Source organism: Somniosus microcephalus, chromosome 9 (assembly GCF_052327205.1).
Source record: "Somniosus microcephalus isolate GS21.2 chromosome 9, FLI_Smic_1.0, whole genome shotgun sequence".
NCBI classification, from domain to species: Eukaryota; Metazoa; Chordata; class Chondrichthyes; order Squaliformes; family Somniosidae; genus Somniosus; species Somniosus microcephalus.
Window position 1 is genome coordinate 241123703 of NC_140995.1, and position 17107 is coordinate 241140809.

Genomic DNA, 17107 nt, shown 5'->3' on the forward strand with positions numbered 1-17107 from the left:
GTATATCGCCAAACCTTCATCGTCGCTGGGTCAAAATCCTGTAACTCCCTCCCTAACAGCAGTGTGGGAGCACCTTCACCACACGTACTGCAGCGGTTGAAGGCGGTGGCTCACCAACACCTACTCAAGGGCAATTTGGGATGGGCAATAAAGCGACGCCAACATCCCATATACGAATAAAAAAATCAAACGGCTGCACGCACTGGATACAGCAAAGTCTATGGGCCCCGACAACACCCCGCCTATCGTGGTGAAGACTTGCGCTTCAGAACTAGCCGCGCCTCTAGCCAAGCTGTTTCAGTACAGCTACACTAGCAACTTTCCGACAATGTGGAAAACTGCCCAGGTATGTCCTGTCCACAAAAAGCAGGACAAATCCAATCTGGCCAATTACCGCCCCATCAGTCAACTCTCAATCATCAGCAAAGTGATGGAAAGTGTCATCAACAGTGCTATCAAGCGGCACTTACTCACTAATGACCTGCTCACTGATGCCCAGTTTGGGTTCCGCCAAGACCACTCAGTTTCCGACCTCATTACAGCCTTGGTCCAAACATGGACAAACAAGCTGAATTCCAGAAGTGAGGAGAGAGTGACTGCCCTTGACATCAAGGCAGCATTTGACCGAATGTGGCATCAAGGTGCCATAGTAAAACTGAAGTCAATGGGAATCGGGAGGGAAAACGCTCCACTGGCTGGAGTCATACACAGCACAAAGGAAGATGGTTGTGGTGGTGGGAGGTCAATCATCTCAGCCCCAGGACATCGCTGCAGGAGTTTCTCAGGGCAGTGTCCTAGGCCCAACCATCTTCAGCTGCTTCATCAATGACCTTCCCTCCAACATAAGGTCAGAAATGGGGATGTTCGCTGATGTCTGCAGTGTTCAGTGCCATTCACAACTCCTCAGATACCCACACAGAACAAGACCTGGACGACGTTCAGGCTTGGGCTGATAAGTGACAGGTAACAGTCGCGCCACAGAAGTGCCAGGCAATGACTATCTCCAACAAGCGAGTGTCAAACCACCGCCCCTTGACATTCAACGGCATTACCATCAATATCCTGCGGGGGGGGGGGTCACTATTAACCAGAAACTTAACTGGAACAGCCACATAAATATTGTGGCAACAAGAGCAGGTCAGAGGCTAGGTGTTCTGCAGCGAGTGTCTCACCTCCTGACTCCCCAAATACTTTCCACCATCTACAAGGCACAAGTAAGGAGTGTGATGGAATACTCTCCACTTGCCTGGATGAGTGCAGCTCCAACAACAGTCAAGAAGCTCGACACCATCCAGGACAAAGCAGCCCACTTGATTGGCACCCAATCTACCACCTTAAACATTCACCAACGTAGCGTGGCTGCAGTGTGTACCATCTACAAGATGCACTGCAGCAGCTCACCAAGGCTTCTTTGGCCTCACCTCCCAAACCCACGACCTCTTCCACCTAGGACAAGGGCAGCAGGTGCATGGGAACACCACCTCCAAGTTCCCCTCCAGGTCACACACCATCCTGACTTACAAGTATGTCGCCGTCCCTTCATCGTCGCTGGGTCTAAATCCTGGAACTCCCTACCTAACAGCACTGTGGGAGTACCTTCACCACATGGACAGCAGCGGTCAAGGCGGCGGTTCACCACCACCTTCTCGAGGGCAATTAGGGATGGGCCATAAATGCTGGCCTTGCCAGCGACGCCCACATAACATGAACGAATAAAAAAGACACAACCTCAGGATCGAAGTGGTGTTGGTGTAGACATCCTGCATCACAAAGGTAAGATTTACATCTGTAATCCCCATATGGCACTTAGACCCTGCTGAGAGTTAAATATTTACCTGAGGGGAAACATAGAAAGATGGCAAAATAATTAGGGTGATTTTCATGGACATCCTAGCAGCAGAGCCCATAGAACAGCACCTACCCACCTCCGTTAGTCAGACAAAACAGTGCTCGGTGACCCTGAAGAGCCGAGAAAAATAAAATGTGTAGAGGGGACGAGAAACTGAAAACAACAGTGTTATGGTTAACTGTGCTTTCAATATTGGCTTCACACACACAATCCCAGTCCAGTTTCAATTTCATTCTACCACAATGCAGATCCAGTTGTCTGGATTCTAAACTTGTTTCATTCTAACCATATTAGTAACATTCTGTAGAACAGGTGAACGCAACAATAAGAGCCCTTTCTCCAAGTTGTTAAAATTTTCTCCAAAACTTCCACTCCAGTTGTGTAATTTCAAGCTAATGGGAGCAATGAAAAGAACACTGCTTTGTGCTGCACTCAAACAGGTATGTCAAACTTCAGACGATTTGGCCACTCCAGAAGATTCTGCAGCTGTAAGCTGATCAAAGACAAGACAGACCTTTCTATAGTTGAATGGAGTAATTTTATTTATAACATTTCAACATAGCAATTATGCAAATAAGTGTCTTCCAAGCAACTTTCAGTTACAATCCATCAAGTTCACAAAATGTGTTTTTTTTACATTACAGTTTAGATCAGAATCGTACAGAAATTGCCAATACAAATGATACTTTGATATTGTGTTCAGGCAGAGGAGAAATTAGTTCAATATCTTCCTTCCTCGGTTTCTGTTTCATCAGTTCTGCATTGCTCTATACGCTGTAATAGAGGAAAGTTACTGCATGACAGTAATATTTCCAAAGCATAGCATTTACGAAAAAAAGTGAAAATTTTCAACAATCACAATTTTGGTCCATGCTCTTGTCCTGTCTTACCAACTCACTTCCCACTCATAGGATGACAAGATGTACTGGTGAAATCTATCTATTCAGTGGAAACAACACTGCAGAATTATGAAACAAAGGAACAAATGACAGACACACAGACTTGACTACACTGTTTAATGTACAATATTGGGAATAAAACAGAATGAACTATAAACTACTTAAAAAACATTCAATTTTTACTATAAGTGAATGATGATTTCTTCTGGTCAGTACAATAATGGCAACCAATTACAGAAGAGCAGTGTGTTCAAAAAAATTGGAAATATACTCCTTCAACCCACTGTTTACAAATGCTGCAATACAAAGCCTCATGTCTTCTCAAACAGCTGCAGTTGTGGTTTAGAAATAGCCCCGTACTTTATTAAACAACAATTTTTCTTGAAGTGGAATGTCTGCGCCCTGGGTGTCCGTTACAACATAATGCAGCACCATGCAAAAAAAAAACTTTACAATGCTACACAGCACTTACAAAGTGATTGGAAACCTTTGCTGGAACGTTTACAGCATGCATGCCTAAAAAGACAGCAGAAAAACAAACCAAAAAAAAAAATCACAACTTTTTTAAAATAGTCAGGGAGGCAGACAAGAGCAGGATACACAGCATAGCCATAGTCTGCAGATTAGAATAGAGGGTTTTGTGCACCTTGTTGTCTGTTAATGAACACTTTATCCATCCTGCTCTTCTGTCAGTGTTACTTTCCAAAGTTACTTTGCTGACCGAAGGTTTCTTGCGCTCCTGCGACGCAGCTGCTTGGTAGGAGCCTGAGTATTTTCGGACTCATCTGATTTCTCAGGGGTTTGTGAGCACAACGCACCCTTTCCAGCCTGTGCTGCTCGTCTGGAAGAGGTGCGCGAGCTGCCACTGCTCTTGCATTCCTCTCGAGTGCCCACCTGGCTGATGCCAGCAGCTTTTATTGACTGTGAGCCGTTTGCCTTCTGTGCCATTTCTGATGTGCTCACATGAACATTTTGAAGCTGAGGAGGCTGCTCTGGGGTTTTTGCTCTGCTGTCTGCTGCCTGCACTTCAGGGTTGAGGGTGCCAATTTGACCATCACTACTACGCCTAATTTGATCTGAAATACTAATTCTAACACTCCGAGACAGATCATCTGGTTCAGGAGTGCTGCTCCCACCCTGATCTTGATCCTGCTTTGCGTCAGGGACACTCATCTCACTATTACCATGCTGCTCAGTCTGTTGTGAGCTGCTCGTTTCCTTACATTGCTTTGCAGGATTAGGAACACTCTGGTCACTATTTCCAACCTGATCAGTCTGTCGTGAACTGCTCACATCTGTATCTTGCTCCTCTGTAACATGGGTACCCACCTCACTATCATCACCACAAGGCTTAATTTGCAATGAGCTGGTCATTATTATTTGCTGATTTGGGATAGGAACACTCATCACAAGGTTATCACACAGATCGGTCCATGGTGAACTGCTCATTTCACTATTTCCAATTTGATCTATTTTATAGCCATCCATTTCTTCAACCCTCACCTGCTCCACTGCATCAAACTGCTGCTTCTGTTCCATGGTGCTATCTAATATTGGGGCGTTTACTTCTACATCTCCCACCTCATCCGTTGGATTGATGATGTTGAAGCCAACATCACACTGCTGTCCTGCAGTGTTATCTAATATGAAAGCATCCACTTTTATATCCTTAACCTCGTCTATTGGCTCAGAGAAGCTTATGTCAATATCACACTGCTCTGGCTGGTCTACAGTGCTGTCTAACACATGGGCATCTACTTCCACATCCTTAACCTCATCTACTGGCTTGGAGACGCTTAAGTCAGTATCACTCTGCTCTGGCTGGTCTACAGTGCTGTCTAACACATGGGCATCTACTTCCACATCCTTAACCTCATCTACTGGCTTGGAGATGCTTAAGTCAGTATCACTCTGCTCTGGCTGGTCTACAGTGCTGTCTAACACATGGGCATCTACTTCCATATCCTTAACCTCATCTACTGGCTTGGAGATGCTTATGTCAATATCACACTGCTCTGGCTGGTCTACAGTGCTGTCTAAAACAGAGGCATCTACTTCCACATCCTTAACCTCATCTACTGGCTTGGAGACGCTTAAGTCAGTATCACTCTGCTCTGGCTGGTCTACAGTGCTGTCTAAAACAGAGGCATCTACTTCCACATCCTTAACCCCGTCTATTAGCTTGGAGACAAATAAGCCAATATCACACTGCTCTGCATCATCTGCAGTGCTGTCTAAAACAGAGGCATCCACTTCCACATCCTTAACCTCATCTATTGGCTTGGAGATGCTTAAGCCAATATCACACTGCTCTGTGTCATCTGCAGTGCTGTCTACCACATGGGCATCCATTTCCACATCCTTAACCTCATCTATTGGCTTGGGGACGCTTAAGCCAATATCACACTGCTCTGCATCATCTGCAGTGCTGTCTAAAACAGAGGCATCCACTTCCACATCCTTAACCTCATCTATTGGCTTGGAGATGCTTAAGCCAATATCACACTGCTCTGTGTCATCTGCAGTGCTGTCTACCACATGGGCATCCATTTCCACATCCTTAACCTCATCTATTGGCTTGGGGACGCTTAAGCCAATATCACACTGCTCTGTGTCATCTGCAGTGCTGTCTACCACATGGGCATCCACTTCCACATCCTTAACCTCATCTATTGGCTTGGGGACGCTTAAGCCAATATCACACTGCTCTGTCTCATCTGCAGTGCTGTCTAACACATGGGTATCCATTTCCATATCCCTAACCTGTTTTGCTGGAGTAGGGAAGCTTAAACCAGTATCACACCGTTCCAGATGATCTGCAGTGCTATCCAACATATGGATACCTTCTTCATCTCTAACCTGCCCTGCCAGATTGGAGATGCTTAGGTCATCATCCACAGCACTATCTAGTATGGCAGTAGCATCAACATCTCCAACTTCTATTGCAGCGAGGATGCTTACATCCTTGTCACAGTGCCGTGGCTGTTCTGCAGTGCTACCTAATATGGGAGCATGCAATTCTACACCCTTAGCCTCTTTGTTTGAATTGGAGATGCTTACATCATCACACTGCTGTGGTTGTTCTACAGTGGTTTGCAAGACAGGGGCATCCAGTTCTTCATCTTCAACTTTTTCTGCTAGATTGGGGATACTGAAGTTGCTATCACCCTGTTCTGGTTGTTCTGTAGTGCTAATCACCAACTTTCCAGCTTGGCTCCCTTGCTCAGCAACAGTCACCTCGTCACCTATACTCTGCAGTTCTGCTGTAGAGGTGCCCAAATCACAATTTTCACCCAGTTCCATGACTTGTGCATCAGGTATGCCCCTGCTTTCAGCTTGTTCATCGGTTTCAGTTTCATTGCTTTCATCTGGGACTGCTGGTTTGGGGACGACCACGGCAGTGTTTTCAGAGTGTACCAGTTCTTTGGATGAATTTCCATCCCCATTTTTGACTTGTCCTGCAGCTATCTTCAAAGTACCATGCACCAATTTGGCACTTTGTGCACTGTTGCCAAGTCTGTCAGCTGGGCTCTTCCCCGAGCTACTATAGTAAATACCATACAAATCTTTAGCATTAGCAGCAGCCAGACAGGTTTTGGGTTTCTCGGTTTTCTTACTGGGGTCACTGAGAGACACAAGTGGTGGTGGTGGTGGGCGGACTGGAACAGCCAATATAGTTTGCTCACACTCAGAGACTCCAGGGGCTGGTTCTTCGGCCAAAGGATCTGGCTCTCGATGTACATCCAGAATACTTCCCTTCAAAGTCACTTCCTCCCCACCAAAGGCCCTGGAGATCACTTCAGGAGCCAACAACACTCCAGCCTTAACTACAGGTAGTGGTTTATTGGAAGCCCCTGAAGATCGAATGGAGAGGAATGTGTCTAAAGGAGCTGGCTTATTGACTGATGTCCCACTGGCCTTCCTCAGTGGCATGTTAGCTACAGGAAGATTGGGTCGAATTTTTGCCTGCGTGGTGGTGGTCACTGAAGTGAATGGTACCCATGGGCTTGTATGAGCAATAAGAGTCTTTCCCGAGAGTTTGATTTCAATCGTCTTGGAGGCAGATTTCCCTGCCTGCCCCTTGCCATCATCTTTCTCCTTGCTACCCTCACTATTTTCTGTGCTGCTTTTCTCCTCCTCTTTTTCAGATTTCTTCCAGCTGAATTTCCCAAAGGATGAGCCTTGTTCCTCATCTTTCTTGTCTTCAATCGCGTCCTTTTTCAGCATTAGTTTTATACCAGGCTTGCTACTGTGCTCCATTTTGCGGGAGGATGAACGGTCACTTCTTTCCTCTTCCAGCTCAGTGACACTCTCTCGCTCCTCCTTATCCAGTTTGATTAGCTTCGCCTTCCTCTCATCAATTTCTTCCAGCCTCTTCTGTTTCTGAACCTCTTTTTCTTCATCTATTTTCCTCTTCAGCCCTGCCTGGCGCCGGCGCTCTGTCTCCATGATCACCACTAAGCCAGCCTGGCGGTCTAGGTTTCTTCGCTGTTGATAGACAGGATTCTCATTTAAGTATCCCTATCAAAAAATATGGAAAGAAAAGCTGTTACTTTAAGAAAATGTACACCATCTACAGTTTCCAAACAAAGAAAAGATTACTTACGTCTCAACAACCCATACTTAACAACTCAACAAAACGTCAGCTGCTCTGTGCAATAATTCTTCTTGCTTAAAGGGAGTAAGGAGTTTATTTTTCGTGAACTCTCTCCCCGCCCCTGGCTCCCCTCCCAACCCCACTCTCCAAACAATCTTCCAATATATTTTCCCTGGTCCCAGAACGTTCATTAAACTCTGAATAGCAGTTCCACATTTCAAACACAGAAAACAAATGCATGAAGATCACAGCTCAATATTGTAAGGAGACAGGATATGAATAATTAACTAATGAAAGGAACCATTTTGACCCAGCGACAATGTAGGAACAGTGATTTATTTCCAAGTCAGGATGGTGTGCAACTTGGAGGTGGCGATGTTCCCATGCACCTGCTGCCCATGTCCTTCTAGGTGGTAGAGGTCACGGGTTTGGGAGACACAGGCTCACCGTGGGGACAGAAAGGACACCGGCTCAGCATGGAGTTTGTAAAGATACAGGCTCAACATGAGGTCTGCAAGGCAGGAAGAAGACAGGCTCAGCAGGGAGACAAGGAACAGGACAGAGGAAAAGGAAGGATACAGGCAAAGCATGGGAAGAGGAAAAAGATACAGGAACAGCATGCGTAGAGGAGAAAGATACAGGAACAGCATGGGAATAAGATGGGGTTAAATCAGGGCCTCAGTTAACTTATTTTGAAAGCCCTTTATCACTTCCATTCTGTTTCCCTCCTCCCTTTCAAACTTGGGCATGATATTTGGAGCTACCTTCTGTTCCTGAGGGAAGACTTGTGCGCTGGTATTTGTACCACAGGCACCAGAAAACCTCCAGCAGAATACCATGCTTCACATCAGAGTCTAGACACGAGTATCAGTAGGCTCTTTGATGGATGGGGGTGAAAGAGAAAAGGAGGAAGAAAAAAAATCACATCCAAGGCAAATCTGGTCCTCACGGGAGATACACAAACACCCACACTGGCTGTAGTGCCTGCATCCCCACTTCAACCAAGATCTGAAATATAAGAAATACAGCACCAAGGATTGAATACGAGAACTTCTTGGTCTGTATGCCTCAGTACCACACCGTAAAGTGCTTTTAGCCACCGAGCTATTCTCGAGTTCCAGCATAGGCCTGGCCTTTCTTTTGTAACTGACTGGAGACCCAGCAGTGGTAGCTGTGCGCAGTTGGGTGGAGTGAATGCAATCTAACCATTAATGTGCATGGTACAGGTGTATGTGTACACGCACAGTGGATGCTTTGGGTCACGTGGCAAAACACTTCAGTTTTTTTTTAAAACCACAAATTCATGGTACATTAGACACTGAGCCTCAAAGACATGCCACGCTGAAATGAAACATTTAGTCAAGGAAAAGAAAGAACGTCACAAGCACCACACTGCTACAATAAACAGCAGTGTACAGGCATTCCTGACAAGAGGGGTTGTCTGGAGGTAAATTTTGCACATACAGAAGTCTCATCAGTTTCAATAGGTGCATTTCTTCATATAGTGTCTGAGCTACTCAAAATTACTCTTTTACTGATGCATGGTAGGAAGGAAACTTCTGACATGACTCAAGCATCTTTCTTATGAAAAATATCAATTGAAGAATTCAATCATAGAGTTTTCCATCTTACATGGCTTGTTCTGCCACTATTGAGGGTGGCAACTTTCATCAGTGAGGGTTACACCCAAGTCACTGCTGACATGCTTCAGTTATTTTGTCACTTCAGGTTTGCAGCATTGAGTAGGAAAAGACAGAAACATATCTACTACTCATCAATAGGGTTATGCTACACCATTTTATTTTGCAATTAATTACCACAGGTCATCCATTCATTTATGGTCCTTCAAAACCTACTAAATGGGAGTACCACTAAAGCATTTATTTTATTTGTACTCAAATCTTAGAGCCAAGAAGGAACACAAAAAGCCCAGTGTTTAGACGTGTATGGTGAAAAAGGAGTTTGGGCTGCACCTTAAGCTGTTCTGTACACTAGTTGATCCATAAAGTCAAGACTGGTCAAAAATAGCTATTTTTTTTACCTCTGTGGAATTACATTCCACATAAAGACACATTAAATTGGTTTATACCAATTACTGAGGAATATTCCACCGTATCTAGCCAATTATTGAAACTGCTCCGATACTAAAACTATTTGGTATCAGATAATAGAACAGCTTTAATGGCTGGAAATGGCATCACAGCCTTTTTATGGAGATACAGCTGCTCGCTGATCAGTGTGTACTTTGAACACAGGTATCAGCATCTCCTGAAATGCTTCAGAAATTGTCGCCATTAACTGAAACAAAAAGAGATGCTTCAATGCAAGTGCCTGTCCCCATTGCATCTCATCTGCAGATAAGTCATTCTGAAAAAGACTTTAAAAAACTAGCATTTCTACAGCGCCTTTCGCAACTTCAGGACGTCCCAAAGCGCTTTTCTGTCAATGAAGTACTTTTGAAGTGTGGTCACTGTTGTAATGTAGGAATTACAACATGGAGATTATGAAGACATCATTTTGTGCCATAGAGATGACAGGTTCAAGCAGTGCATATCTGCCCCATAGAGTATGTGCTGTGTGCTTTAGGTCGTTGGGACACAACCAGTGCACCAGTAACTCCAGTGCACTATGTTCCCAGGTTGCTATCTCCATTCTGGAAATGCTTTATAATCTGCTTTCTTCCTAACCTTATACTTATCATTGTGACCAAGTGATTTGACATGATCTTCAGCACAGATCTGATCTCCGTAGAACTCCTCACAGAGCTGGCAGTAAAATCCAGTGACTGGCATCAGAAATTCTGAACCTGAGACAAGGACAGATGTACACAGTCAGAAGATGAGATGCAATACAGAAAAGATTCAATATAATGAGCCTCCTAAGAACACTATGCCCAGATTTTAAATATATTCAGCAGGAGTTTCTGGCAACTGCTTGTTCAAGATACCGCCCTGATTAAAGCACTTCTGTTTTGGTTTCCATTCCCCCTTTCCGAAAGGCAATGAATTGTTGTTAGAACACACTTTATAGCCATTAATGGTTGTCTGGTATCATGCCCATGTGGAACCCTGGTGGTGATGAGCACGTTAATTGACCACATGGGCAACACATCTGAGCCTAGTCCCATCCTCACCAATATCTACAGGTGAACATTTCTAAGTCGGGGTAATTAGGTAGAGATCAGGTTTTTCCCACCTAACCAATGGGGTGCTGAAGCCAACTGCAGCAACCCCTGCCTCTGTATAGCTCAACTACTCATTGGATAAACTATAGATTTTCACTCAGATTATCCCGCCTTAGCTATGAGATTTTCCCATCTACGGATGGACACCATGCAAAGAGCCGTGCTGCAGCAGTAATTTTGAGCAAGAGCGGGAAGAGATAAAAGGGCAATGACTGCAGAGATGGATCAGGATCACATCCTCCACATCCCAATAATAGTCACATCTTACTGTGTGAAGGGCACGCAAAGGAATTGGATGTAGGAATATGCAAATAAGAATTATAAAGAGCTCAATTCTCTAATTGCCCCCTTCCTTAAAGCAGCTCCTACATCAAAACATTCTGAACAGATTGCAAAATGAAATAAAACACAAACCCACCTTTTGCCGGCAAGGTTAGTTTATCAGTTCGCTTAATGGAGTCATTTTTGTCTTCACTTGGCATCTTTGTAGACCATGGTCTATCATAAGGATCCAGCGTCTAGTTGCATAGTGACAGAGGCACATGGTGGATTTGTACATTAATTTACACAGAGTATATTACAACCAGCACATATCAGGAAATACAATTAGTTGATACAGCACAATAGTACATTACAGTTGTGTATAAATTGCTTTTTTTTCCCTGTAGTTTATCAGTGCACATGACTTGCTGTGGCGAAGGTAAGAAACAGGTTAGAATGGAAAAGACCAAATAAGAAATTGACTGATTATTTTTTCCAAAACTGCTTTAAAGAGAGAGAAAACTGTATTAAAGCGTGTGGAGGCATTTTCGACATAAAATTTTGGGTTGCACATCACCTTTCATTTATTGCATGCTGAGTGTTATCTGATGAAAATGGTGGGTATTCATCAGGTATTTGCAGCTACTAACTGACTTGTACTGAAAGTTAGGACATGAACTGCAAGCTGGCTTGCAATCTTCAAAAATTCCAAGAGATGTCCACTGCTCCAAGGCACAGGACTGGAGGTGCTGGTGTAGAAACAGCAAACGTGCGCAGTTTTGCACAAGCTAACTTTGCATACTAAAGGTTTGAAATTACACCTCTTAAAATAGTGGACAAAGGAATGGAATAGGAACCCAATGTGTGTCCGTAATCTCCAGAGAGCAGTTTCAAGGCCTAAGATTTTCTGAAATGAAACTTGAGTCAAATTCTTTCCCTTCTCTTTAATACTTCATTTAAATTAGGTGTTTCTTTTTCTCCCCTTCATTTTAACATGAGAAAAGCACAACAAATCAATATAAAGCTCAATAAGTTGAACATCAGTTTAGAAGCATCCGGGATAAAAATTCAAATTAAACAACCATCATACTTAGGGGAATGGAGGTTGATTAATTTTTATGAATTTCCAGAATTTACGTAATATTTTCAGGATTTTTCATTTATTCAATTTCATAATTTTCCATTTGATTCTTCAGTTTTTGGGGAGTTTCATTGTTTGCGAGACTGAATTTGAGTCTCCCTACTTCTTCCTCAACACTTCATTTGATTTCTTTTTTTTTTTATTATTCGATTTTATATCTATCCCTCATTACCAACCCACGAAGTATACCACCTCACACATCACAGAATCACAGAATCCCCACAGTGCAGATAGAGGCCATTTCGGCCCATCGAGCCTGCACTGACACATATCCCACCCTATCCCCGTAACCCCACGTATTTAATCCCCTAACACTAAGGGTCAATTTATCATAGCCAAATCAACCTAACCCGCACATCTTTGGACTGTGGGAGGAAACCGGAGCACCCGGAGGAAACCCACGCAAACATGGGGAGAATGTGCAAACTCCACACAGACAGTCACCCGAGGCCGGATTTGAACCCGGGTCCCTGGCGCTGTGAGGCAACAGTGCTAACCACTATACCACTGTGAGGCTTTCCATGGTCCTCAGTTTCTCTCATTATTCCAAGTACTATTTTCACGCACATTTGGGAAATAACTGTGACCAAGTTGATCCTGAGTTCTCTTTTCTATCGGCTATATCTTGGTGCCATCTAAACATCATGACCAGCCTATCGTCTTTTTACAGCATCATCTAAGCTTTCACAAAGTTGAAGATTAATTATTGCGAGCTCATTATCTATTTTATTAATTTTTTTGTGATTTACAAATAGTTTCCAGGATTGTATATATTTTTGGCTGATTTTCCAGTTTTGTTGGGAAATTTTAATGTGTGTGTGTTTTTGGGACTGACTTCTACCTTCCCAGAGTTTTCCTGGTTTGACTCAAATACGATAAACTCAAAACTCCTCGATTACAAACTGTATTATTTTTCCATTTATTTAATTTCTTTAATTCATTTTCCAAATAAATGATACTTTGTCCATGATACAAATGCCACTGTGTTGCCTACTTTGCAGTATATGTAGTGCGACTTTTCAAATTAAATTCTTTTGCGAAGGTGAAGCATCAGAAAACAGTGTCTAAGTATACGCACCTGCCTGTGCCGCTTATTATGCATGTGAGTGAAAAAGTCGAAGAGTGTCCCACAAATGGTGTTGCAGTTTTTGCACCAGTGGTTTCCTGCATCATAGTATTCGTAAGTATTCCCAGGTTCAGCAAAGCACTCAAAGAGCTTCTCTGTTTTAACATCCAACTGCTCCAAAGATCCTTCTCTTGTTGAAATCTCCTGTATTAAGACCCACAGAGATGGTCATATACAATAGCACAATTCAATGTTCAAACAAGTCCAAATTCACATGGTAACTCCCTAAAAAAGGCCGTCATGATAGGATTATAATGCGCCTTCTGGCTTTCCACCAGAACTGTTGGAATTGCAGTTGGGTCCTATATATTTAAACAAATAGGAACCGCGTGGGTTGCATCCATAATTCCAGATGGTTGCATCAGGAGTGGCAGTGGGGGAAAAGAGGAGGCCAGGAAACCTCAGAGGGGCTCGAGTATGCTCCTTACTGACCATCATTGTCAAGAGACCTGGGAGTAGGTTTCCTATCCATTCACTGAATTGAGAAGTGTCTGTTGCAGGAAGAGATGAAGCCAAATGCAAGAAAATAAAAATGTAAAAGTGCCACTGCTGCAATTTTTCAATTAAAACAGAATACGGTCACAAAATCTTATTATGACGTCCTTTATATGGGTCCAACTTTTTCCAGTGTAGTTTGACAAGAAATTTTTGAGTAAGTGTTTCAAAAATCACTACCTTTGAGAATGGCAACTTTTCTCCTTTTAGCAGAACCTTTTCCAAGATATCATCTTTGTGTTTGTCAGAAGATTTTACACTTTTATCTTGAATCACCACCCCCAAGATTTGAGCCACTTTCTCCAGCTCGGATAGCTTTTTGACCGTCTCCTCAACCTGCTGGCGAACTAACGACACCTGACGCAGGATATCTTCCTGGAGCTTGCCATTTTCAACCAGGAGAGGGTCTTTGTGTCCGTCCTTCTCGCGACGTTTCTTTCTTAGCAATTCCCCTTTGCACGTTAAGGCGGAAGGGAGAGGTGAAGATTTAGTTTCAAAACTTATCACCTCATTTAATGTGCAACTCTCGAGTTCTCCCCCCTAGTTTACAGCAGTGGGCTCACTGCAGTTTTCCAGTTTCTTGTATCCTCCATTGACCAAGGGAAGTGCAGGCCAACAAACTGTTGACTGCTGCACAGGTTCGGAGACAAATTGGTGTTCTGTGCATCATACGTTTGTGGGTTCAAGCTCCACCTGGAGGGAGGGGCTAAACACAAATTTGTAAACACTACAGTAGGAATGATTGTACTGGAAGAGGCACTGCCCTGAGTATTTGCTGAGGTCTCATCTGCCTCTCCTGGTGGGTGATACATCTCCCACTATGCCCAATTCCCTAGTCAATACCCTCACAAGTTGTCTTTGGGCTACTGTTCCCCCCCGCCCTCACAGTGCCTCAAACGTAAAAATCTTGGAAGAAGTAAACTGATGTTTGTAGCGATCCTTACCTAGTCAATATGATGTGTTCACAGCATAGTGAGCGACAAATGGTTAGCTTCCCCTCCACAAGGCACTCAAGACAGCAGCCTGCAACAGTGGCTACTACAGGGACTCGAAGTCCACAGAAACGCAAAGTTGTTTTTTTAACAAACTACAAAGTAAACAAATCCCACAGTAAAGAAGGAAGATGGTTGGTATATAAGCAGAAAGGAATAGCGGCCAACCATAATTATTTTGTGGAATGGGGGTATAAAAGGGCATGATGGGTTGTTTTAAAGCAGCTGGGCAATAAAAAGATGGCAGCAATAAACATTTATAACCACTTCTGTATCAAAACAAGCAAAACAGTTTAGCAAATCAACGTAACCGGACAGTAAAACTGGCAGTCCATTGCCAATTTCTACCTTGTTGTTTTCGGAGCTTCTGTAGCTCATTTTCAAGATAGTCCAGGCGTTTCTGCCGAGCTTCCTTCTCCTTCCTGAGTTTCCCTTTCTCTGCCAGAACCTGAGGGGAACCAACAAGGGCTTTACTTTGAATTGAACAGTTAGTTACATGTACACAGTGCGCCCCAACTAACTCACCAAGAACATGGCCACTAAACCACAACGTGTACACAGTGCGCCCCAACTAACTCACCAAGAACATGGCCACTAAACCACAACGTGTACACAGTGCGCCCCAACTAACTCACCAAGAACATGGCCACTAAACCACAACATGTACACAGTGCGCCCCAACTAACTCACCAAGAACATGGCCACTAAACCACAACGTGTACACAGTGCGCCCCAACTAACTCACCAAGAACATGGCCACTAAACCACAACGTGTACACAGTGCGCCCCAACTAACTCACCAAGAACATGGCCACTAAACCACAACGTGTACACAGTGCGCCCCAACTAACTCACCAAGAACATGGCCACTAAATCACAACATGTACACAGTGCGCCCCAACTAACTCACCAAGAACATGGCCACTAAATCACAACATGTACACAGTGCGCCCCAACTAACTCACCAAGAACATGGCCACTAAATACCAGTCTAAGTACTTGTTAATGCTTAGTAAGAAATGTAGAAATGAAAATCTGGTCTGGACTTTCACTTTTAGGTCCAACATTCAAAGCATGACCAGACCAGTGGGATTATAGTCTCACTCGCCCTTTGGAAGGGGGGGGGGTGGGGGAATAAAGAGCGAGTGAGCAGAAGGGGGAAGAGAGCGAGTGAAAGAGAGAACAAGCGAGCAAAAGACAGTTGCGCGAAAGAGAAAAGATGAGAGATAAAAAAGGAGAAATAGATCTACACATGTCAATGGCACCAAATTCAATATTTACAGAGATCCTTGAGAAAGTCACAAAACATTACCACCATACATGGATCTTGCCCTACCCAGTGCGGAATGTGGTCAGACCCATGCCCTGTTCATCTCTTCACTGATGAGAGACACATGCAATTCACCAATGAGCCGATCTTCACATGTCAACCACGGTTTGTCGTCCACAATGATGCCAGATCGAAGAACTCTCTATGCTGCCAAACTTCAGCAGCCCCACTGTAGTACTGCCAAACTTCAGCAGCCCCACTGTAGTACTGCCAAACTCCAGAAGCCCCACCACAGAATTAAAGTTCAGGACAACCTCCATTGCTACTGAAACAGTGGACTATCCCCAGGTCCACCTACTCCCCATTCCCCCTCCCCAGTATAATTAGCTGTCATATCTATCTCAAAATTGCGCATATTGCTTATTATCTTGCTGTGTATTCTCAGCAATAAAATGATAAGGGGGAAAAATAAATTCATAAATATATACAAAATAAAGGCAATGTGTGGAATGCAATCTGGAAAGCACCAGGAAAAATCCCAGATTAATAAAAATGAAATCTGACCTATTCACTGTAAATCTGTCCCGAATGTTCCCTACATGACAAATACCATAGTTATAAAGGGAGTTGTTCATGAGGTTCAGATGACCCAAGCCACAACAGTAAAGTATCTCAGAATGTAACATAAATATATATGCCGAAGGATTTTGCCTAGGATGCCCACGCTGGGGGGTTCCTTAACTTACAATGATTTTGCATTGCTAGGGTCAGCAATTTTTTCTCAATAATAAACTAGCACCCTGCTGGCAGGCTGGTTCCCATGATGACTTAATTATCTGTTGAAAGGGAGGATGATTCTGTCGAATCTCAAACACCTCAGCATAGTGTGAGATGTTCACCCCTTGGAACACGTGATGGTCTAGCTGTCCTCCCATCATATTTGCAGAGTGGGAGACTTGGTTAAGGCTGACACTGAGGGAGCAGCCTGCACCTTGGAGTTAAAAGTTGGAAGCAGTTCCTAAAAGCCTCTCTCTCAGACACAGAGGGTGTTCTATGCTCTCAGAGCAACAAGTAGCAGTCTGTTTTAAAAAGTTGCAACAGCTTAATGTCAGAAGCTTAGCTTAACATGGTGAACCTATGTTCAGAGTTAGTCAATTGTGTCTTCATGGTTTTGGAGCAGGAAGATGGATTGTATTCACTGTAAAAACTGCATACTGTTCATGTATTTTGTATTCTGCTGTTCTGGCTATATGGTTCAATAGTCTATTGGCTTTGTTGATGCTCCTTTGCATT

At 43.7% G+C, this 17107-nt stretch overlaps 1 protein-coding gene across 7 annotated transcripts in view; it reads right to left on the minus strand.

Annotated features, from left to right (window-relative positions):
• Nucleotides 1–2364: 2364 nt before the first annotated feature.
• The window catches only part of znf318 (zinc finger protein 318), an 87700-nt gene continuing 72957 nt past the window's right edge, over nucleotides 2365–17107 (minus strand). For 6 of the 7 annotated variants that reach the window (XM_085998063.1, XM_085998062.1, XM_085998069.1 and 3 more), the window contains 6 exons: nucleotides 14893–14992; nucleotides 13733–14004; nucleotides 13010–13201; nucleotides 10948–11047; nucleotides 10033–10151; nucleotides 2365–7269 (listed from right to left, as the gene is read on the minus strand). In XM_085998063.1, the coding sequence (XP_085854189.1) occupies nucleotides 3457–7269; nucleotides 10033–10151; nucleotides 10948–11047; nucleotides 13010–13201; nucleotides 13733–14004; nucleotides 14893–14992 (4596 nt within the window). In that variant the 3' untranslated portion in view covers nucleotides 2365–3456. The remainder of the gene's footprint in view (nucleotides 7270–10032; nucleotides 10152–10947; nucleotides 11048–13009; nucleotides 13202–13732; nucleotides 14005–14892; nucleotides 14993–17107) is intronic. The other variant, XM_085998068.1, reaches the window with a different exon arrangement.